Genomic DNA, 23,610 nt, shown 5'->3' on the forward strand with positions numbered 1-23,610 from the left:
ATTCTTGGATGTGTAAATATATAAAAGAAATGTACAGTAGTGCAAGACTTACTTTACAATTAACACTTTTACCTTAATTTTTCTTTTAACTCACCAGATCTCTTGATCTTGTGAAGCATGATGATAAACCAATTTCGGTCCTTTAGAGCGGGACTAACGTCCTGGGTTCTCTGCCGTTACCAAAATGTGGTCGTTCCTTCACCGTTCTGGTGAATTGGTGACGAACACTGGTGATTTGTGTAGTGGGACCCACCAGCGATGAATGGACTAATTTCAAATGTCATAGTTACACTGAGCTTCAATGTAAAAACTCAATAGAAAAAAAAAAGCGTAAAAAACCTTGCTTATATTGTTATTGTTGCACTACTTAATACAATAAAAAAAAAACTGAATTACTATAAGATTAAGAGAGATGTTGTAAGAGGCCTTTGTGACCCAATACATTATATATAGATGCTGGAGGGGGCGCCAAAAAACCTCTAGGACGACATCTATCTATCTTAGTTTTCCTCTTCGACGACGACGGTTTGTAGGCCCTTGACAGAGGAGACGAAAACTGGTTCAACGTAACTGAACAATGGGTTCTTAGCGTTTTCCTCTTCGTTTCTCTTTCTAGAAATTCTCAATCTCAATCTGAATGCAACACCCTTGATACCTCTCTTCCAGATTTCTTGGTTCAATTCTGGTGCCAAACGGACGTCATCAGTACCCATGTGTAATTTGGCAAACTTCTTGACTTCCTTCACGGCTCTTGGAGCTCTTTGCTTGAAAGTAACACCATGCAACCTCTTGTGCATGTTAATGTTGTATTCACGAGTAACAACGTCTTTCAAACCGGCCATTTTGTTGCTTTTGATGTCGTCGTCCTTGGAAGGCTCCTATCAATTCAATATTATCACTATTAATCGATGGTTTTGAAATTATTCACTATATTGGACTGCTAACGCACACAACACACGGTTGCGTCGGTCCATCCAACGAACAGAATCCGTGATGCCAGGAACTGACACAGAGTCGGTCAGCGGTTCCACGAGCTACAGGGACTGCTAGGCAGGAGCTAGGCAGAGGAAGGGAACGAGCTAGGGAGGTGGCATGAGGATCCTAGGCAGTGAGTACGGGGTAGTTGCGGAATGCCTAGGCGGGAGACAATAGACAGACAGGGTCACTCCGTCTGAGAAAAAAAACAACACGAATCGTCATTTTTTTTCAACCCACGCAATTGTTTTTTTCAGATTGAAAAAGTTAATGAAAAGGTACGGATGTAGGATTGACATTAAGCAGTCACTTAAAAATACACATAACTATAAACGAAAGGGTTTGAGGAAAGGGAGGGAAAAAAAACGAACAAGGTGTAGATCTCATTACGAGAAAAGTAGGCAAATTAAAGGACCGAGTTATCACATATATGATAATGAGAACTAGGTCAGCGTAGTTGAACAATTGTAATTGATCTGATTCAGTTGTATAATTGCGGGTAATTTATGGTTACAGCAGGCTGTGTACCAGGATGACCGATACTCATGACAATGACGAAGCCTACAGAAGGACTCAGTCCCAGATCTATGGCCTCCAAGACACAATTTTAAATTCTACCAGAACGTCTATATTGAAAAAGGATAAAGATGAAAACAGTGGACGTAGCTCAACTGCTGGTAATTCTACGACCACAGTAGATTCTAAGCCAGTTCTCGAATCCGTTTATTCTAAATTTGGGGAACCAAAGACTATAATCGAATCTTTCCGGTACCATGCGTACAAGGAAGCACGCAGAGAGACAGATTCGATGCCATTCCCCTTTGACCTTTATGAATTATCGGCACCACGTCCTTTTCTACCAGGCTACGGTTCTGACATGATAAATAGGTTGGTTGAGGTTAAAATCAGTTATGAAGATTTGCAATCTTCTGTTCAAGTTAAGGATTCACCGAGGACCGTGAACAATGAAATTTGGGGGACCGATATTCACACAGATGATTCGGATCCAATTTTGGTGCTCAGACACTGCGGATTGTCACTTGATGATGTTAACGGTACATGTAGAACCCCTGCCAATTTACACAATTCTGACAACCTTTTGGGGACAGTGCCACCTGCAGGTACGCCATTTGATGTTGAAATCCAACTACTGCTTTTACCACCGCTGCAGAAATACACTTCACTACGTCGATATGGCATAACTTCAAGACAATGGGGTAACGGGGGGACAACGCCGCACGATGGACTGAGTTACGGAATTTACTCCATCAAGATTCTTACTAGAGACAAATCCACAGATAATGTTATGGAGAAGGACCAAGAAGTCAATATCGCCAATTGGGCCTGAATGGGTTGTGGGGCGCCATTGTATAGCTCATCGCGTTACCCGTTTTTCTTGCTTTTTTTGTCACATCAACATCAAAGAAGGGAAAAATACGGTGAAGTTACCATGAGGTGCTAATTACAATAATAACAGAAAACGGATAAGAAACAAGCTTGGATAAGAGGATTTGTGTGTCTCTATAAGTTAGTGAGAGAAGGTGTGTGTTTACGATGAGTACTACGTCAAGGAGGGGTGTCAGAGGTACCCTTTCCTGCACCTTACATAAATGGAAGAATGCTATGAGAAGGATAACTCACGATGTGCTGAGCAGAGTAGATGAACGAAGTTATGAAGATGAAAGTGACGTGGATGGACTTTTCCAGAGTGATACTCTAAGGCGCAGTGGTGAGAGTATAACTCTCGCTGGTACTAGTACCGATATGAGGGTGACTACCGAAACCGAAGATGATGGTACCGATGAAACCAAAGTTTCTAAACAAACGACCGCAAAGGAGGAGCGTGAAAGAATACCGTTTGAAGATTATGATACTGTTGATGAATGTGCGAAACTACGACGTGAGACTGGTGAGCCATTTTGTCAGGGAGATAAAATTTGGTTGCGTCGCAGAGAACTGTGGACACAACCTGCAAAGAGCAATTCTATAAATGAATCAATTAAACGTAGTCGAAAATTTACAACAATTCCCCGCCAATGTTATGTTAAGATTTACAAAAAGCTTTCGATAGATGATAAGCCATTAAAGGAGCCTCTAAATTTAAAAGATGCCCTAAAAGTAATTGATGCCGGATGGACAGAAATTAGAAGATGTGAAGAAGCAGCAGTGATTAATGGCGTAGTATGATGTTCTACATTTCATTTTATATAATTACATTTACACTTTTTCATCTTCTTTTAGCTAATTGCATCGTTAGTTCTAATACTCTTAAATCTCTGTCTATTAGTTCTGCCCAGCTTTGTAAATCCCCTTGTCTCATTACGATCTCATTATACTTATCATGCAATTTTTGCAGTGGTGTTAGACTTTCTCTAAATGATCCATCATGCAGCTTGAGTAACCTTTTCAATTGAACTTCAGTTATATAACTATTGTTATCTTCAATTTCTTTGAGAATCTTTGAAGCATCAGTATCTCTAGTTGATTTGCAGATGGAATTCACCAATTGATCCAACTCATATTTGGGGGCCATTCCTCTTTGAATTTATTTCATATCACGTTTAAAGCTCAAGTTAGTTAGTCAATCTTTCAGTTAGTTAACCTTTAATCGACATAATAAAATTAAAGGGAGAAAGTAAGCAAAACAATCAATCAGGTGGTGGTAGGAAGAATTGTTTCGAGTATCATGCTGAAATGCAAATTAGTAGATTCAGTACCATCACAAGGAATTACAGCGATTCTACATAACCCAGAGACTCATAAATTAGTGGTAGCGAAAGATGACCAAAGTGTACAGGTTTATTCAAGAGAATCTCATAGCTTAAGGTTGATACAAACCTATCCTCAGCTTTTACAAAATTCTAGATTCAATGATGATAAAGTCCAAGAACTGTACGGTTGTAAACCACTGTCTACCATATTTGCCCGTTGTGATAAATCCTTACTACTGTATGACAGTATAAATTTCCACAAATACGATCAAATAGTGGATCGTAGAGGCATTGAGAAATGTTGGATTATGGAGACGCCGTTAGATGATTCAGAAGATGTTTTAACTGCCCTCATGTACGCTACCAAGAATAGAGGTAAACTTAGAATGTTAATTTGGGAAGGTAGAACTTACAAAAGGGTTGTTGAAGCTACATTGCCAAATAGAGGCGAGTTTGTATTGTCATCTGAGGCTGAATCCAGAGGTGTTATCTTAGCAACCACGCATGGCATTTACCATTGGCCGTATGGGGACTCTTTTCTTGTAAAGATTGATAAAATCGTTAGGAGGAAGTATCCTGGAGACTTAGTCAGTTGTCTAGCTGAGTTGACGGCTAAGACTCGTGAAATGAAGGTCAACGGTAAATCTATAAAAGATAATGATTCCACTTCCTTCATGTCGTCTAGCAGATTAACGAAAAGATCCAGTTTTACAAGTCTATGGAGTAGGAGAAATATTCCACATAAGCATGCAATGAACTCAGTTAAATCTGTTTTCAAAACTACAGATAGCGACAAAATAATGATTTTAGATGGTTTCTCGAAAAATCTTTTCCAGTTAGGTTGCAAAGATAATCATGAATTTTATTTATTCGCATTAGATTTGTCTCAGTTCATGGAGTGGAATCAAGGGCTACAATCGATAAGATATCTTTCAGGACTTAATTTAATTCTTAATAATTCTCATGAGTTTAGAGTTGTTGATTATCAGTATGGATTCACTTTTTTGGAACAATCCGTTGAAGAGGGCATTAAATGGGTGGAACCCATCGGTAAATCGCATTTCATAATTTGGACGTTGAACGATCAATTACACCTTTACCGGTATCAATTAGAAGATGATACCAATGATTTACTGGGGGATGATAGATCATTATGTGGGATTTCGTTTGATACCGATTTCAACAAATTATGGCGTAAAGTGATATTTTACCAGCAGTTCTTAGACTTTCCTCATCCAGAAAACCTATGCTGCTCCAAAAATCCAGAAGCATCGTTGGATTTAGTAGTTTTGAAGTTAAGAGATTTGACGGTTCTTTGGTGCTTGGAAATATTCGCTCGATTTGAAAATTGCATGAGTATGTTGTCTTCGCACGATCAAATCCATGACAGGACCATGGTTTTACAAGATTTAATCCCGAAGTTGATCTTTGATAAATTCTTGGAATTTTGGGCACCACCTCAACTTATCATTTTAAAATGTTTCCCGCCGAAGATTGCAAGACTCGTTCCCGAAGTAACGGGTCAACAGCATAGTTGTCTATATGACGATTTAAAAGATCAAAGGACTTACACACTACCTGCAATGATAATTCGTAAATGGTTCTTACCCTATTTGACAGATACTAGAAGACATTTGAAAAGTATTGCACAGAAGGATAGCATAACGTGGGAACATTCAGGTCGAAAAATAGATGCGAATCTTAATTTCTTTCTCATGGATAAGCACCAAACGCTTGACGTCACCACACTACTCACATTGATCGATACCGTGCTTTTCGTAGCATATCTGTATTACTACCCGTCAATGGTAGGACCTTTACTTCGTATCGATAATTTATGCGAACGTGATGTTGTTGTAAGGGAATTACAAGAACGCCGTATGTTCCAAGAGCTAGTAGATTTCTACTTCGGAAGAAGTATGCATGCAGATGCCTTGGAATTTCTCACGAACCTTATCACTAGCATGGATCAAGATGACAATACGGTCAAATTTCAGGATGGGGTCAAAGTTTTAGTAGTAGATTATTTGAAGAAATTACCACTAGAGCATCAAGGACTACTCTTTCACTATTTGGATTGGTTACTGAAAAGATTTGGTAAAGATTCTGCCCTTATGGAGTCTGTTTTCATGAACGAAACACCTGCATGTGCTAGCCGTAATCATTATCAAATTTATGAATATATTGATAAAATGGACAAGACAACCGCTATACGTTATTTGGAGTTTGTTATTAGTGCATTTGGCTCCAAGGATGTGAAATTGCATACTACTTTGGTGAAACTATATTTTGACGACATGAACAATCCAACCACTAAGATGAAATTAAAATCTGTCTTAGAATCAACCTCTGTCTATGAACCAAGGACAATTTTAAGATTATTGAACGAATTATCAGACAACAAAGGAGACCCTGTTTCGCAGCAGCAGCATAACTTTATTTCACTTCTAAAAACTTTCCCCTTACAGAAATTGGGAGACCATCATGCCGCCATTAACATATTTTATGATGATCTCTCGGATTACAATGCTACATCCAGTTATTGTAAGAGTGTCTACACAGATCACCCTGAAACCGGTAAAGACAGTTTGAACTATTTTTTCCAAAAGATATTGAACAAGTATGCTAAAACTGGTAACTCCAATGAAATTCTCTACTTTCTTCAAGAACATGGAAATAAAATCAACATTATCAAGATTTACGAGATCCTACCCAAGGAGCTTTCTTTAAATCAATTCAAGGATATTTTTTTACAGACTGTGAAATCTCATTCAATTGCCAGAGATGAGACGAAATTAACTAAAAACCTTTTGCAAGTCGAACTCATCAACAAGGGCTATGATCTTAATAGAACCCTATCAGAATATTCAATATTGGGTGAAAATTACGAATGTCCTGTTTGCAATAAACATTTCTCAACTTTCACGACAGATACTCTGCTCTTATTCACATTTGATAAAAAGAAAGTAGTCGTACACTATAACTGTGGTAGAGCTTTGCAGGCAAAGATACAAAATAAAAGAACAAAAGCACAACAAAAGGCACACAGGGTTGTATCAGACCTGAAAGAAATTGACAAGATCGGATAATACTGTAACAATTAATTCTTTTAAAAATTCCCATTCTGTAATAACGATATTATATATATATCTGCTTATGCATTAGATACAAAATTAACGACACCAGCACAGAAATTCACCAACTCATTCAGTCTTTCATCACGTCTATGGACTGCATCCCAACCATCTAATGCCTCTTTAATCCTTGGATTGCTATTGTTGACATGTATAACATCTCCTTGAGCCTTCATGAGAAGACTCATAAAGGCTTCATGAAGTTCAAAGTTAGTGTTTGAAGCTAAACCTTGGGTTAAGGCATTGATGAACCAAATGATTTCATCATAAGGTTCGAAAGCGTTCAATGATTTGATTTCGAGATCCACACTTGCTGGAGAGAGGTTGACTAAGTTTTGCAAGAAATCTGTAAAATCACCACTTTGAGCACCTGCTCTCAATAAGTTGGTGAATTTTGATTCAAATCCAAATTCACCAGAAGGCTTAGCATTGGTCAATTTTTCACGAATAGCATTTTCGTTTTGCTTGGCTTCTTGTCTCTGGCGTAATTCCTCAGGAGATGCATGGACAGCACCTTCTCTACTCGATGCTTCATCACCAACAGCTTCACCAGAAAGTTGAAGGAAAAATGGTACATTTTCTGCCTTCTTTGGTTGTTCCTTTGGCTTAGAACGTTGTCTAATGACATCCAATGCTAATAAGGTATTCATCTTGTTTCTTGAGCCTAGAGACAAAGTGACCAGTTCATCGCTAATTTGGGCCAGAGATTGATAGGTATTGAAGTCTAACCCATTTTCCTCTTGAGTACTCTCATTGAAAGCACCATCTAGCAGTGACCCACCACCAGTAGCTGAAGCGTTAGGTAAGGCAGATTGAGCAAACTCTTCTTCATCGATTGTTCTGGTGGAAATTGGCTTGAATTGGGCTCTATTGGTCCATATGCATATACCATTACCTGTAACGTGTGTTGTTGCAATCAAATCACCTTTAGGCGAGAACTTGACATTGGTAGCTACTGAATCTAATCTGACACCATCAATGCATCCACCAGTGGGTAAGTCCCAGGTCCTGATAGTACCGTCCAAGGAGGCGGAGACAATCCATCTTCCATCTGGAGAGAAATCGAACGCTGTAATTCTGTTGGTATGTCCCCATAGTTGACGCACAACCCTCTGAGTTACAGCATCTATCACGATTATAGATAAATCATCTAATACCAGCGCAAACAAATCCGATGGACGATTGTAGATCATAGCGGTTATCGGAGCATCTAGCTGAACCTTCCCCAACAGCGTAGACTGGTTGAAGTCGTAAAATCCAACCAATCCGTCTAACCCACAGGACACCATCTTACGGTTCATTCCATCAAGCGCGATACCTGTAACCGCCTTCTTATGCAGTTTATACTTCCTACGTAGCATACCACTCTGCATGTTGTAAGCGACGATACTACCGTTAGAGGATCCCACAAATCCAAAATTACCACACTGTGAAATGGCTACAGATTTAACAAGTCCATCATCCGTAGTATCAAATAACCATCTACCAACTCTTTTTCTGCGAATATCCCAAGTACGTGCCTTCTTTTCATCCTTATGAGCAGTGATTACATTTTCCCACTCTCCAGCTCTTGCATTTTCTATCGCCAAGGAAAGGATCTCAGGGAATTTTTCTTTCATGGTGCTACCACCAATTCTACCACCATCTTGCCTTTTATGCATTCTTTGAGATAACTCTTGAGACTGAGCATCTTTCCTTAGAGAGAACCCCCAAAGAGATTTATCCCTAGAGGCAGATAATATGAAATGGGATTCAGCATCTGCAAAACAGATAGTTGATGGTGGTTGAGAGTGACCACCTCTGGAACGCAAGAACCTAGGCGGCTGTACAACGACTTCACCATCTGCTTGCGATAAAGAAGGATCAAACACATATTCCTTTAGTTTGTTATCACCACCGGACGTGACCACAATTGGTTGACCATTCAGAAAAGTGGCTCTAGTCACACCGTTGAGGGCAGCACTGTGGATATTCTTCAAGACATGTATTCTGGAACGGCGATCCAAATCATAAAAGATCATGTCCCCGTTGTTGGAGGCCACACATAAGTGTGGAGAGCCATCAGTTCTGAATGACAAGGAAGTGATTCTCAAGTCTGGGATTTTAATGGTACGTAATTTCTTGCCCTTCTTCATGTGAAACATGATAATTTCACCAGAACAGGTACCCAGTGCCAATACATCCAATGCCGGTGCTGGTTCCACAGCTGTGATTTGTTCAGGAAATTCATCAGAAGTGTATAGCAGTTTCCCCGTACGAATATTGTACAACAAAAGATTCGATTTCGTTACAATCACAATTTTATTCAAATAAGTAGCCAAGTGCACAACTTGGACGATGTCACCACCTTGCAATTTACCCACACTGAACTTGGTATAGTACTCCGTAGGGAACTTATCTTGGGAATTTGCCTTTCTGTAAACGTAGACGCTGTTATCATCCGCATTGACGCACATATAGTCACCAAAAACACAGAGTCCCTTCACGGTAACATTTTCATTCAATTCTACAATATGCTCACAGATACCACGTCTATAGACCCCAATTTTGTTACCAAATCCTGCGAAAACATAGTGAAAATGCGTGGCCAAGGCTACAATGGGTCTCTCAGTTTCTTTCTCAGAAACGAACAGCAAATGTAAATTACTTGCATCGTAAATTTGGAACGACTTACCAACACTGGTTACGATGTAAAACGTAGAGCCCAGAGTACCGACTGCAAATGGAATTGTATTACTGACATTACCGACTACTCTAAAAGGTGAGAAAATTCTTGAATTTCTCACTGAAGGACGTTCAGAGATCTCTAGTTTCCTCTTTTTACCGTACTCTACCGTCATCACAGGTAAATGGCTCGAGAATACAAGACTATGGACGTTTTCCTTGATAACAGTTGTTTCCAATACTTATAAGAGCTCATCTCATCTCATCGCTTGAAATTTTTCAAATGATCTTAGGGCGATAAAAACCACGTGGATTAGCGAAGGGAAATATAAGTGAAATATTCCATATTTGAATAATACTGACCTACAAACTAATCAACAACAAGTTCACCGGTAAGAATAGACCACGGGAGCCCCTTTGATAATCAGTTCAGTGGCCTAAAGTGAACTTAGTTTGTATCAAAATGAGCGATCCCCATGATAAGTCTCCTCAGGACAATTATAGTCCCTTAAAGACCGATGAAACTGCCTCAATGTCACCACTGTTTTTAGATTCCAAGACCAAGAAAGCTATGGAATCCATTGCTCCTATCCTAGAAAGCTTCGCACCAAAGACTTCTGCCTCTGAGAACACTTCTCTGAAATTGCCCCCACCGGGTATCCCAGATTCTGGACAAGAGGAAAATGTAGAAGCAACTTTACAAAGAACTTTTAGTATCAATTCACAACCAAGTGTAGGACCCCCAACTTGTAAATCAAGATCTTCTTCAGAACTGCTGGATCTGGAAAGAGTTAAGAGTAATTCATCCCAAGGGACATTGAACCATCATGAAGCGTCCGAAATTTTATTGGATGCTGAATTAGAAGCCAATAATGGTGAGCCAGCCTCGATTCCCCAGATTTTGACAGAATTTTCAGTACCTCCACCGAACCAAGACACTAGTGGATCTCTAGCGTCCTCTCCCCACATTGGGGGATTCAGCAGGAAATCATCAACCGCTAAAGCACAGTTACCTAAGATCGGTAAGATCGGTGTCTGTGCTATGGATGCTAAGGTACTATCAAAACCCTGTAGACACATTCTAAACCTTTTGATCGAACATGGTGAATTCGAGACTGTTATATTTGGTGATAAAGTCATTTTGGATGAAAATATCGAAAACTGGCCAACCTGTGATTTCTTGATCTCTTTCTTCTCTACTGGTTTCCCCTTGGACAAGGCAATTTCGTACGTGCAGCTACGCAGACCATTCATTATTAACGACTTAATTATGCAGAAGGTGCTTTGGGACAGAAGATTGTGTCTACAACTGTTGGAATCCGCAAACGTTCCCACGCCGCCCAGATTGGAAATCACTAGAGATGGTGGGCCAAGAATCGATGATAAATTGAGGGCTAAGTTGCTTGAGCGTAACGTCGAGGTTAAACCAATTGAAGAACCAGAATGGAGGATGGTTGATGATGATACTTTGGAAGTGGATGGGAAAGTGATGTCTAAACCATTCGTTGAGAAGCCAGTTGACGGTGAAGATCACAACATTTATATCTATTATCATTCCAAGACCGGAGGGGGTGGTAGACGTTTGTTTCGTAAAGTTGGCAATAAATCTTCAGAATTCGACCCTACTTTAGCAAGTCCAAGGACTGAAGGTTCGTACATCTACGAAGAGTTTATGGATACCGATAATTTCGAAGATGTTAAGGCATATACCGTGGGTAAAGAGTACTGCCATGCCGAAACCAGGAAGTCCCCGGTAGTGGATGGTATCGTGAGAAGAAACACTCACGGTAAAGAGGTTAGATACGTCACAGAACTTTCTAAGAAGGAAAAGGAGATTGCTCATAATGTTTCCAAGGCTTTTTCCCAAACCATATGTGGGTTTGATTTACTACGTGTCTCAGGGGAAAGTTATGTGATCGACGTCAATGGGTTTTCCTTTGTCAAAGATAACAGTTCGTATTACAACTCATGTGCATCAATTCTTAGAGAAACGTTTATTCAAGCTAAGAAGGCAATGGATAAACAAAATCGTTTGTTGCCTGCCATTCAAGAGGAGAAAACTCAAAAGTGGGTCTTTAAAGGTTTGGTTACGGTGATTAGGCACGCAGATAGAACTCCTAAACAAAAATTCAAACACTCTTTTACGTCACCAATTTTCATTTCTTTGCTCAAGGGACACAAGGAAGAAGTTGTCATTAGAAATGTTAACGATTTGGAAATCGTTGTACAGGCATTGAAGATCGCTCAGGAAGAGAATGCGGAAGATCCTGCCAAACTATCAGTGCTATCCAACGCATTGGAGAAAAAGCTAACCCTTCCTGGTACTAAGATCCAGTTGAAACCTATCGTGAATTCCGAAAATGAAGTCGAGAAAGTTCAATTTATCCTCAAATGGGGAGGTGAACCTACTCATTCAGCTCGTTATCAGGCAACTGATTTGGGTGAGCAGATGAGGCAGGACTTTGATCTGCTCAACAAAAACATTTTGAAAAATATAAGAATTTATTCATCTTCAGAAAGAAGAGTCCTTCTATCGGCTCAACTTTGGAAAGAAGCATTGTTTGGTGAGGATGAACTAAGTAGCGACGAAATTAGCGTCAGAAAGGATTTGCTAGATGACAGTAATGCTGCTAAGGATCTTATGGATGAAGTCAAGAAGAAGCTGAAACCACTCTTGAGACAAGGAAAGGAACCACCTCAACAATTTGCCTGGCCACCTAAGATGCCACAGCCATATTTTGTGATCAAACGTGTTGTTGAATTAATGAATTATCATAGAAAGATCATGCGTCATAACTATGCCACCAAGAACGTCGAAGAGATGCAATCCAGATGGTGTTGTAATGAAGATGCCAGTCTATTCAAGGAAAGATGGGAAAAATTATTTAATGAGTTTTACATTTTGGATAAGGTTGATCCTTCCAAAATCTCTGAACTGTATGACACCATGAAATATGATGCTTTGCATAACCGTAAATTTTTGGAACATATTTTTGATCCTGGCGAATTGGCAGATGAAGAGATGGGTAACCATTCACTCGTGGATCGTTATCCAATTAACGTGCTAATGAAGAATAATTTCAAAATTGTGGAAAACAATGGGACCCATCATGGTAAGAAACCGGGAAACAGCGTCGGTTCCCTCGGTTGGGTTGTAGAGAGTGGGAAGACTAGTCATCGTTCTTCTAAATCATCTTCACCATTCGATGATTCGAGATTTATGCAATTTAGGGAGCTTTACAAGTTGGCTAAAGTTCTTTTTGATTTCATTTGCCCCAAGGAATACGGTATTTCAGATTCTGAAAAGCTAGATATTGGACTACTAACATCTTTACCGCTAGCCAAGCAACTGTTAAACGATATTGATGATATGAAGAACAGAGAGGAACCTGCATGTGTAGCATATTTCACCAAGGAATCCCACATTTACACTTTGCTCAATATTATCTATGAATCCGGAATACCCATGAGAATCGATAGGAATGCTCTACCAGAATTTGATTATTTGTCGCAAATCAATTTTGAATTGTACGAAAGTACAGACAGTGCAGGACAAAAGACACATTCTATCAGACTGAAGATGTCCCCTGGTTGTCATACACAAGATCCCTTGGACGTCCAATTAGATGAAAAACACTACATCAGCTGTATCCCACGTATATCGTTAACCAAGCACTTAGATATGGATTACGTTCAACAGAAGTTGAGGAACAAGTTTGGAAGAGTCATCATGCCCCCAAAATTTACGCCTGTGAACATTACAAGTCCAAATTTAACATTCCGCAAGGACTACATGGGTTCAGCTGCCACTACAGTGGATTCATCACAGAAATCAAAGAAAGAGGAGGAAAAATGAAAACGATTTCGACCGTCAGTGGACCCTAGACCTTAGTGAGGATGTCATTAATATGATATATAAAGATGTGGAAAGATTCTAAGTTTGATTTACTGTAGGTAGAGTAATCTTGAACTTTTATTCAACCTTGGGTAAAGTAAAATTACAGTAAAAACTAAATATGGATGCTTCGGTTCATAAGATGGCCATGGGCGGTAGTGATATGAGCGGCCATAATTGGCAGATTCCTGTGTTGGATGCTTTGTGCTAGTAAGAGTTACCTCAAATTGGCCAAGAAGCGTTTTGGAAAGCAAGTTAGATGTATTATTGGCGTGTTAATTGATAGATTTTTGTCCAGCCACGAGCTATCAGTTCAAATAAGTGATACCTTGGTTTCCCACACAGAAGTCGTTCGTAATAGAGGTCAGTGATAGGAAATGTCGTATGTAGAATAAAACAAAATATAATAAAATAAACTTTGCTAAATATATGTAAATATATTTTTCTATTTTATATTCAATCCCAAACCTTTTTGTCTATTATGTTTCCCCCTACAAAAAAAATGGTTTCTACAGAGCACTTAGGGAATCGAATAAAACTGAGATACTTTCACCATAATGATCACGACGAATTGATTCTGCAAAAATTGATGAAACGTCAATGACGACTAATTTCTTAGATTTTTCAATACGTTCACTTGAAATTGGATAAGTATTTGTGACAATAATTTTGTGGATCACATCTGAATTCTCCAATTGTTCAAAACAGTCACCTGTGAAAATACCATGTGTAGCAACCACGTAGACCTGTTTGGCACCACAGTTTTGCATCATATGTTCAGCTGCGCTAATGAATGAACCTGGTCTGTCAATCATATCATCTAATATAATTGCAGGACGATTTTGGACATTACCCACCAGGGTAATCAGTTTTTCTTGACTTTGAACTTCAATTTCCTCATCTTCATCTGAATCGTTTGCATCATAAGTACCACCTAAAGCATACGAATCACTTACAGTACCAGATGTGCTATCTTGACCATCTTCTTCTATAGCTTCTTCGTCAGTTTCAAGGGTGGCAGCTTCTTCTTCGTCACCAATCACATGGCCGTTACGAATTCTCGCAGTTTGTATACCATTAGTTAAAATGATATTTTCCTCTTCATCAGGACCATCACCTTGTTTGACAATTGGTCTATTTTTTCTCAATAATGATTGTTTCCTCTGTCTTAATTGCTTCAAATCCCTGTTCAATGCGTACAGATCTTTGGAACGACGACGATCTGTATGAATCATCGCAAAATTGATTTTTAACGCATCTGCTAATGCTGTAACCCTCTTGGTACCACCGGGGTTTTTAGAAACTACCACTGCATCGTGATAGTTTTCCACATTTTCTCTGATCCATTTGGCAAGACTTGGACCACCATAAAGATTATCCACAGGCTTACTGAAGAAACCTTGCATTTGAGAGGCATGCAAATCCATCGATACAACATGATCAGCACCTGCCATAATTAAAAGGTTGGCTAACATTCTTGCTGTAATAGCACCTCTATGCTTTTTCATCTTACATTGTTTGGAATATGGGAACTGTGGAATGACGGCGGTAACCTTTTTGGCAGATCCACCCTTACAAGCAGAAACAAGAATTAACAATTCCATAATGTGGTCATTAACATGAGGGGAACCTGATTGAATAACGTAAACGTCTTCATCACGAACAGAAGCTCCGATTTGGACTGAAGTTTCACCGTTTGCAAATTTTTTCAAAACGCAAGGAGCTGGTTCAATACCTAATCTTTCACAGACTAGCTTCCCTAGTTCTGGATGTGAATTACCAACGAATACCTTACACTTGCGCATTTTCTTTGTTCCAACGAATATATTTGCAAATGAGGTGGAAAAAAAGGGATATGTGAAATCTGAGACGCAATATCAGCGACAGAGAAACTATTTAGACTGAATTTGGCGATTTAAATGGGTTTTCCTCAAGACTTACCTGTGTAAAATAAATTTTAAAGAGTATATTTCGACCTTATAATCATTTGAAAAATTTTATACCGGGGAACTGAAAAAAAAAAAAAAAACTCCGTCGGGCCATCGAAAAATTTCAAAATTTGAAAAAATCGATGAGCTCTTGATGAGCTTAGCAGGATGGTGATAACGATGAGGGTGAATATGAAGATATAGTAGGAATTGGGAGTTAATAATTATGGGATTTAGTAAATCTAAGCGTCAGGTTTCACATGTGGTCAAAAAAAGAGAGTTTTCCGAGGTTCTGGGGGAGTATAGAGATGAGATTAAGAAATCACAGATGTTTAAAGAGCTATGCCAGTCTCTTGAAGCGTATCGTCAACATATCGTTCGGGTACGATGCCTAGCGCTTGGCTCGTTCCATGAGGAGTTTTCTGCGAAATGGCAATTGGCGCTTTTAATGGAATTGCTGGATTATCTGAATGCTTCAAACCCGTTGGTGTCCGTTTACGATCCTGTCTTTACAGAGGAGGATTTGAAATTCGTATCACAATTGGAGAGATGGTCTGTGGATGAAAATCTATCAGCTGAATGGAATGAAGACTCTAGTCGTACCTTGTTCTTCTTACCACATGCACCATTAGACTTAACGGAACTGGTGCTCGATAAAGAGCAACCTAAATATTGGTTGGCCAATCATTTCATTGCCCATACTGATAGGTACACCAAGGTGCAGTTATTCGAAAAATATCCACTGATTAGTAAATTGATTAATAGTTTGTCTGCAACCGGTCCTCGTCGGGATCAAATGGCTTCACAAGATGAATTTACTACATTTGTCCCAAGACGTAAGAGAAAAAATAGACAAGCATATCAAGAACCTAAATTGGACTACTCGAGGATAAATTCTAAATTCCAGAAATGCGAGCTGCTGCAGGATTTTCAACAAGGTGACTTGCTAAGAAACCAGCCGTGGGTCAATTCATTTTCAGATTTAGCGCTTCATCTGATAGACTGAAATAAATAGTCACACATTAATACAAATTAATGTTCAGTTCTATACTGTACAGAAATACATAATCTAATAAGCAGATTAAAATAAAGTAGAAGGTTTGTACTACTACTCTAAGATAACAGTAATAATAAGAAACGTCATATTCTTTTGTTGATTCTATATCCTGCTCTTTTTTTTTTTTGTCTTTTTGTGGTTTTACGTGCAAGGCAAAAAATAAATGGTTTTCCCCAGACCATTTTAACTTTACCATTCATGCACTAGCGCATTGGAATTTCCCACGTTCCAATACATTTCTCATAATTAATAGTTCTTCTCATATTGTTTTGTTTTGTTTTGTTTTGTTATGTTTTGAAAATACCAATTAGAATAGAAAAAGAAAAAAGAATAAATAAGTCGTTATGCGCTTATTCTTTAGTTTTCATATTTTTCCCAGTTGTCCAATACCTCCTTAATTTGTTCTGAGCCAGTTAATTCGTAAACATTTTGGAAGTATTCCTTGGTAATAGCAAATGGCTTGGCAGTCAAGTTTGGAATGTACTTACCAACCAATCTTTCTGGTCTAACGTTTTCCTTCTTAACGTTCTTCTTCAAGAAGTTCTTGAAAGGCTTAACACCATTTCTCAAGTAAGAAGAGTGGAATGGAACAGAAATACCACGCAATGGAATACAAGCGAAACCTCTTTCCAAGGAAATTGGTTGTGGTTTAGCTTCAGATTTCTTGGAAATTTCATCGATGATTTCATACAAGTGTTCTTCGACCTTTTCTATCGATAAAGTTGCTTGCAATTTTTCAATATCGATCTTTTGTAATTTGATGAAGTTCAAAACATTGCTCAAAGTGTCCAATGCTCTCAAATCACCTGCAGCCACGTATTGCTGGTTCTCCACATTGTAGTTGACGATTTCAACCAACCAACCGGTTCTTTGGCCAACCTTTTCGACAACGAATTGTAAAGCACGTTGAGTAAATGTTGATGAAACTCTACCTGGGTTAACGGCCATCATACTGTAGTTGGATCTACCCAACTCATCTCTAGGCACAGCAACTTGCATGGTCATACCTCTGTAGAAAACAATCTCCACTAGAGATTCGATAGACATGACATCGGCCAAAGAAGCCAAAGCGGCGTATTCACCTAGAGAGTGACCAGCGAATGATGCGTCAGATGGAATCAAACCCTTAGATTTCAAATCTTCAAAAGATGCCTTTTCCATTAAAGTCAATGCTGGTTGGGTGAATTGAGTTGCAGATAACAACCCAGAGGAAGCCTTGAAAGTGAAGGAAGAAGAGTTCTCCTTAACCTCCTTGAAGATCTTTTCAGTCTTCAATTGACCATCGACAATGGATTCAAAAATCATCGAAGAGTAGTTGTTTCTGATTCTTCTACCCTTTTCACCACCAAAGTGGATGGTCAACTCAGTTGGGTTGTTTCTAACAATATCTAAAATAGAGAAACCGTAAGTCTCCTTAAAGTGGTTATCAGCTCTGTCCCAAACTCTTCTGGCAACCTCGGAAGTTTGATATAGATCCATACCCATACCTTGTTCTTGAGAACCTTGACCAGTGAAGACAAAGGCAGAAACAGGTTGTTCCACTTCAGCTTCACCAGTCAAAACGGTAACATCATCTTGGTCCTTGGTCTCGAATTTAACCAACTTACGGCCGTTGATCATACCAACGTGCTGAATGGAAACGGACAAAGTGGTGTTAGGCAAAACCATACTGGTGAAATCACAGCTATAACCACGAACTCTAGAGGAGACACTGTCAGCTGCCCAGTTTTCAATCAAGGCACGAACAGCAGCTGATGTGTACATACCATGAGTGATAGTACCAGGCAAGTTAGCGTAGTTGGCGATGTGTCTGGAAACATGGATAGGGTTCAAATCACCAGAGACTCTGGCATATGGTTCGTTGGTGCTTGGAGATTGTAATTCTAACACACCCATTGGGATAGCGTTCTCTAGGTTAATTTTTTGCTCTAGAGTTGAACCATTTCTCTTCAAGTATTCAACAACAGGGTTACCATAGGATTCACCAGCTTCGTAATCGACAATACCGATCTCCACATTTTCAGTAGTTGGCAATTCCATCTTGATGGAACCAGAACATCTAACGGAGGAGAAAACATTAGCATTCTTGAAAGTAACCTCAGTTTCAGTTGTGAAAGTCAAAACCTTACCCAATAGATTGACTTCTTCGTCGTCCAACTGGAACCATTCCTTAGAACGAAGAACAGCAATGTCTCTTGGAGATTTGATGTGGACTTGATAAACTGGTTCCACAGTTTTTTGGAAAGTGTTTTGGAAATCAGTGTATTTACCTCTGTAAAAGAATGAAGAGGTAACTTCCATGACAGGTTTACCTTCTCTGGTCAAAGTACCAACAACTTCAACCCTCTTACCAGTAGGCAAATTGACCACAGATTGGACCATTGCAGAACTAGAAATCACATCACCTTCCTTTAATGGCTTAGCGCCAGGAATCATTCTGTAACCGTTGCTCATGTGAACCAATTTCAACAAATCACCATCGACAGCCTCAGGGAAGATGGCCTTAATGATAACTCTCCAACCCAAGACAATAGCATAATCCATTGGAGCCAAAAGCTTCTTACCAGATCTAGGCACGAAATCCTCGCAAGTATTACCAATGGCATGGGCGAATTCTTGGATACCGCTGCGAGTGATCTTGACATCCTTACTACCTTTGATAACCTTTCTAGGATCGAAGTTCAAATCCAATGGTTCATCTAACCACAATTTCCAGTATAATTCCTTGATACGGTTGTTACGACCCTCCATGACTTCAGAAATTGGTGCAAACCCATCTTCTGGTTGATATTTGTACAATAGAGGCAAGGAAACTGGAGTACCATCTCTGGTTCTGTTTTCAATTAACTCCAATTGGATCAAACTGTTTTCAGCCAATTTCAAAACAGCGACCTTCTTCCATTCGCCTTGAATCGATTCCAACATGGTAACTACAGTCTTTAATGCATCATTAGGATGAGCTACCTCCACGACGACACCATCAGCTGGTTTAAATACTTTCTTTGCAGCATTTTCAGCAAAGCAAGAGTCTTGGACGTACTCTGCCACGGAGAAAAATGCATTTCTCCAGTTCTTTTCCTTACCGGCTAGAGATCTAAACCAAGCATCGGCGTCAGTAGAAGCATCGGCCTTGAACACTTCCTTACCATCGGTGGTTCTTTCAGCAACAATTTGTGGAGATTGCGTATCTGGGTTAGGTGATTGACCACCAAAGTATTCCACTTCAGGAATGTTGGATTCTTGACCATCGTAATTAGCCTCTAACAATTTTTTGATGTGACCATGGTGAATGTTATCCAAGATATCCTTGATAGGTTCGTTAACCTTGTTGGTAAATTGAGCAGCGACTGGACCGTGCAAGATACAAGTTCTTTGCACGTCTTCATCAACCACAGATTCCAAATGTTCACTTTGCCATAAGGAATCTTTCTTGAAGAAAAATTCGAATCTGTGATCCAAGACAGGGACAAATGGAACTGGTTTTTGAACAGGTCTTTGACATAAGTTCAAGAAGAAATCAATATCCTGTGCATTCAAGTACTGCTCTGTAGCAGCAGGGTAAGCAGCAAAGACATCTTCAACGACCTTATCTGGTTGATCCAAGGCGGCATAAGATTGAACAATAGAATGTGCCTTGACCTTAGTGAAACGTTCTTCCACACGACGCAAGAAATCACCAGTGAAGTTTCTCAAAGTGACATCGATCCAAGAATTGGTGGATCTGATAAACATCAATTCTACCAATCTTTTGACAACCTGTTCGTAAGTCATGTTAGTCAAATCACGAACTTCACCATTGACGGTGGGGAACCATGGTTTTTGACAATCAGCATTTAATTTACTAATGATGTAGTCTCTCTTTGAGTCCAGAACACCTTGTAATTTGTTCTTGGGCACGTTGAAGACGGTATCATCCAATTCCTTCCATAACATGACACCGCGAGTAGCGATCTTGTGAATTGGTTCACCCATTTCTGAGCGAACAGTGACAATACCACCAGCTGGCTTCTTATAAGTCTGTTGCCATTGTTCGTCCCTGACACCAGAGCATGATGAAATCAACTCCTTGGCGGCCAAAGAAGTCTTTGCCTCCTTAGCAATCATAACTCTAGAACCAAACAAGACACCATCGAATGGCATTGGTGGATAGTCGAATTTCTTGGACCATTCACCGGTTAAGTATGGATAGGTATCTTCATCAGAACCAAATCCAGAACCAGCAATTAAGATGATGTTATGGTGTCTTCTGATCTTGGAGTACATTTGCAAAATTGGTGCATGGAAATCTTCAAAGGAATGGTGACCACCACCTCTACCACCAGTCCATTGCAAGACGATAGGGAAGTTAGGGTGAGCTGCAGCAATGTTAATCACTTGAGAAATAGCATCGACAGAACCTGGTTTCAAATCCAAATGTCTCAAATGTAGAGTCTCAATGTATTCAGTGGCAACTTCCAAAGATGGAACACCTGCACCAATGGTTAGATATTGAATTGGGTAACCCTTTTCTCTCAACTCTTTAATCAATGGAATACCCCATTGTAACATTCTAGGGTTGACATAGATTAAATTAATACCCAGTGAGTAACCCTTCTTGATGTTGTTAACAACATGGTCGATGGCACGAGTCATGTGATCAGGTGCGAAGTAACCACCACCAGCCAATTCAATTTGATAACCAGCGTTAACGGTAGCTGCAACGAAATCAGGTGAGACGGTGGTTGGTGTCATACCTGGTACCAACAATGGTGGTCTACCTAACAATTTAGAGAATTTGGTATCGACAAAAACTTGACCAGATTTGTTTCTGACCAATTTAGGGTGGAACTCTTTGAGCCAATTAGCATTTCTCTTTACACCGTTAGCGGTAACGTCGAAAATTTCTTGCTTGAAGCCAAATTCGTCTTCGACATTGTTATCTAGAGTACCAGCGACAATGATACGAACACCAGTACCATCCTTATTTCTATGGGTTAAAACACCTAGACCAGATGAACCACCTGGTCCGAAATCTAGAATGTGAGTAGAATTGAATCTAGTGGTTAACTCCCATTTGACTGGTAAAGTAATGATACATTCGGTAATTCTTTGGGCAATAGAACCCTTTTGGTGTCTCATATCTTCTCCGGTGAAAGTGTCATAAACTGGAATATTTAGAGCTGATTGACTAAATTCAATGGAGTAACGAGCCAAATCTTCATCAATAGACGATTTAGCTGGTGATAGAAGATGAGAATGGAATGGAGATGCCACTGGTAAGAAACGGTTGAAGAATTTTAATTTTCTCTCACCGTGAGGAATTCTTGCCTGGTCTAAACCTGATGGGGCCTTAGCCTTACGCAAACTTAAATTCAACCCGTATAGAGATTGTGGTGGACCTGTAACCACCAAGTTTCTTGCACCGTTAATCAATGAAAGTACAATGTGCTTCTCACTTGGCAAGTGAGAGTTAGTTCTATCAACATAGTCTTGAACCTGTTCCTTTGTTAAGTTAGAAATTGCTAACATGGGGGATGGAGTACCTTCGTTATTCTCCACAGAATCTTGTAGAACAGATGGTGGTAATGAAGTATTTGGATAAGCCAAATAACAGTGGACACCGATAAAGAACAGTAATGAAATTGCTTTCTTAAAAGATAGGAAGAAAGATTCCCAGGAATCGGCTTCTGCAATGGCAACAGCAGTAGCTAAACCTTGAGAATGACCAGTAGCTGCAACCAAGTAAGATCTCAACTCACCTGGAGTGAAACCTAACAATCTAGCGGTTGTTGCATAGTGAACTAATTGAATTACACCAATTAATGGACATGAAATTGGAATTGAAAGCAAATAATCGGTATCAGGGGTCTTTGATGGGTTTTCTAACCATTCAAGAACGTTAAACCCTTGAGTGAAAACTTTTTCAGTGTCCAAAGTTGATGTAACCAATTCACCCAAAGTTTCTGCTGCGAATTTGATAATATCACCAATCAATGGACGGTAAGTTTGATATAACTCACGTAGTTCTTCAAAATAATCATCTGTGTTACCTTGACCACCAAAGATTGCTGCTATTTGAGATTCACCTTGGGATGATGATTTGAAAAGTGCAGATTGTGATTTTTCAAAAGGTCTATGAGATTCGACTTTGGCAGCAACGTAATTCCTTACCAGCTCCTTAGCCTTCGATAAAGTCGTTGGATAAACATCTTGATCCTTAACTAGATTAGCAGCAACAGAATGAACATCATTACCTTTCAAATAACTATTTTCAAATTCTGTCAATGCAACGTTTAGAACTGGTCCATAATGAGATTCTTGTACTGATGCAAATTCTGCCAAGAATCCTAAGAATTTACCCAACAATTCCGTTGGGGATGATGGTTCAGCATCTGATGCGAAACTTTCAGTTGGCTCGGGAAGAGTCTTTTTAAACTGATCATGTAGTTCATGCGCAGAGAAGAACGACTGTGTGGGCACTAACAGAACGTGCTCTAATGAACCGTGGGATAAAACCAACGGCCTTGTTGAACCTGTCATTGGAGGAGACATCCTGAATTGAGTGGGTTTGTATATTATTATTGTATTTTATTACTTCTGTGGGGGAAAAAGTATCAATTGTCAAGGGAAATTAAACGTAACGCGTCTCTTTTTTCTCTTTCTTTAATATCTTGTAGAAATATCTCTCTTCACCACTGTAAATATATCTGTATATATGTTTATCAACAGATCTTCATCCAATGCTTCAATTGGGAATGGATTGAACTGGACGAAATGAGTAGGGATATTTGAGAAGATGTAATAATACGGTATCGTATTAGTATATCTGTAATGAATAGTAAGTAGTAAAGGAAAAGAACTACTTTGAATTTTATTCGCCACTTAAACAAAACCGCCCAACTTTAAAGGAAAAACGTTGCTAGCACATGTTTTCCTGTTATCCTTTTATACGCGGCCCGAAAATTTTTTTTTTTTTTACCTGTAACACTACATCAATCCAACAACTTTTTTTTTTACCTCTTTGCCGCCATAAGAAGGCACTCGTTACTAGTGATTTTCAATGAGTCCTCAAATTGTTGGATTGTTGGGCTAGTAATTAAATAGCAGTGGGTAGCAGCATAAACAATAAGAAAGACTCCTCTAGACGTAGAGGCTTATCTACCACGTAAAAGTGGGTTAGATCTTGATGTTATTAATGCGGATATGCAAGCTTTGGTTAGTAGGTGGAGGGGATTGTTTACGTGACTTTGCTTGTCCGAGAATTGTC

At 39.4% G+C, this 23,610-nt stretch overlaps 10 protein-coding genes and 1 non-coding gene across 11 annotated transcripts; 6 read left to right on the plus strand and 5 right to left on the minus strand.

Annotated features, from left to right (window-relative positions):
- Positions 1–111: 111 nt before the first annotated feature.
- Positions 112–301, plus strand: SNR63. Its single transcript, XR_002648388.1, has one exon. It is a non-coding gene; the product is annotated as a snR63 (small nucleolar RNA).
- Positions 302–500: 199 nt separating this feature from the next.
- Positions 501–842, minus strand: RPL31B (60S ribosomal protein eL31; the record flags this gene model as incomplete). The annotated part of the gene is made up of 1 exon (XM_002495457.1): positions 501–842. One exon carries the CDS (start codon positions 840–842, stop codon positions 501–503), a length of 342 nt encoding a protein of 113 aa, XP_002495502.1.
- Positions 843–1,507: 665 nt separating this feature from the next.
- Positions 1,508–2,323, plus strand: RXT3 (Rxt3p; the record flags this gene model as incomplete). Its single annotated transcript, XM_002495458.1, has 1 exon — positions 1,508–2,323. The coding sequence occupies one exon, from the start codon at positions 1,508–1,510 to the stop codon at positions 2,321–2,323; it is 816 nt and encodes a 271-aa protein (XP_002495503.1).
- Positions 2,324–2,529: 206 nt separating this feature from the next.
- GAG1 (Gag1p) lies at positions 2,530–3,162 on the plus strand (the record flags this gene model as incomplete). The annotated part of the gene is made up of 1 exon (XM_002495459.1): positions 2,530–3,162. The coding sequence occupies one exon, from the start codon at positions 2,530–2,532 to the stop codon at positions 3,160–3,162; it is 633 nt and encodes a 210-aa protein (XP_002495504.1).
- Positions 3,163–3,202: 40 nt separating this feature from the next.
- On the minus strand, positions 3,203–3,508 carry BLS1 (Bls1p; the record flags this gene model as incomplete). The annotated part of the gene is made up of 1 exon (XM_002495460.1): positions 3,203–3,508. One exon carries the CDS (start codon positions 3,506–3,508, stop codon positions 3,203–3,205), a length of 306 nt encoding a protein of 101 aa, XP_002495505.1.
- A 153-nt stretch (positions 3,509–3,661) lies between these two features.
- Positions 3,662–6,775, plus strand: VAM6 (Vam6p; the record flags this gene model as incomplete). The annotated part of the gene is made up of 1 exon (XM_002495461.1): positions 3,662–6,775. The coding sequence occupies one exon, from the start codon at positions 3,662–3,664 to the stop codon at positions 6,773–6,775; it is 3,114 nt and encodes a 1,037-aa protein (XP_002495506.1).
- A 65-nt stretch (positions 6,776–6,840) lies between these two features.
- On the minus strand, positions 6,841–9,660 carry UTP21 (rRNA-processing protein UTP21; the record flags this gene model as incomplete). Its single annotated transcript, XM_002495462.1, has 1 exon — positions 6,841–9,660. The coding sequence occupies one exon, from the start codon at positions 9,658–9,660 to the stop codon at positions 6,841–6,843; it is 2,820 nt and encodes a 939-aa protein (XP_002495507.1).
- Positions 9,661–9,947: 287 nt separating this feature from the next.
- VIP1 (inositol polyphosphate kinase VIP1) lies at positions 9,948–13,340 on the plus strand (the record flags this gene model as incomplete). The annotated part of the gene is made up of 1 exon (XM_002495463.1): positions 9,948–13,340. The coding sequence occupies one exon, from the start codon at positions 9,948–9,950 to the stop codon at positions 13,338–13,340; it is 3,393 nt and encodes a 1,130-aa protein (XP_002495508.1).
- A 548-nt stretch (positions 13,341–13,888) lies between these two features.
- PRS1 (ribose phosphate diphosphokinase subunit PRS1) lies at positions 13,889–15,184 on the minus strand (the record flags this gene model as incomplete). Its single annotated transcript, XM_002495464.1, has 1 exon — positions 13,889–15,184. The coding sequence occupies one exon, from the start codon at positions 15,182–15,184 to the stop codon at positions 13,889–13,891; it is 1,296 nt and encodes a 431-aa protein (XP_002495509.1).
- Positions 15,185–15,533: 349 nt separating this feature from the next.
- Positions 15,534–16,313, plus strand: BER1 (Ber1p; the record flags this gene model as incomplete). Its single annotated transcript, XM_002495465.1, has 1 exon — positions 15,534–16,313. The coding sequence occupies one exon, from the start codon at positions 15,534–15,536 to the stop codon at positions 16,311–16,313; it is 780 nt and encodes a 259-aa protein (XP_002495510.1).
- A 408-nt stretch (positions 16,314–16,721) lies between these two features.
- FAS1 (tetrafunctional fatty acid synthase subunit FAS1) lies at positions 16,722–22,895 on the minus strand (the record flags this gene model as incomplete). The annotated part of the gene is made up of 1 exon (XM_002495466.1): positions 16,722–22,895. One exon carries the CDS (start codon positions 22,893–22,895, stop codon positions 16,722–16,724), a length of 6,174 nt encoding a protein of 2,057 aa, XP_002495511.1.
- Positions 22,896–23,610: the final 715 nt, after the last annotated feature.

Source organism: Zygosaccharomyces rouxii (genome assembly GCF_000026365.1).
Source record: "Zygosaccharomyces rouxii strain CBS732 chromosome B complete sequence".
Lineage (NCBI taxonomy): Eukaryota > Fungi > Ascomycota > Saccharomycetes > Saccharomycetales > Saccharomycetaceae > Zygosaccharomyces > Zygosaccharomyces rouxii.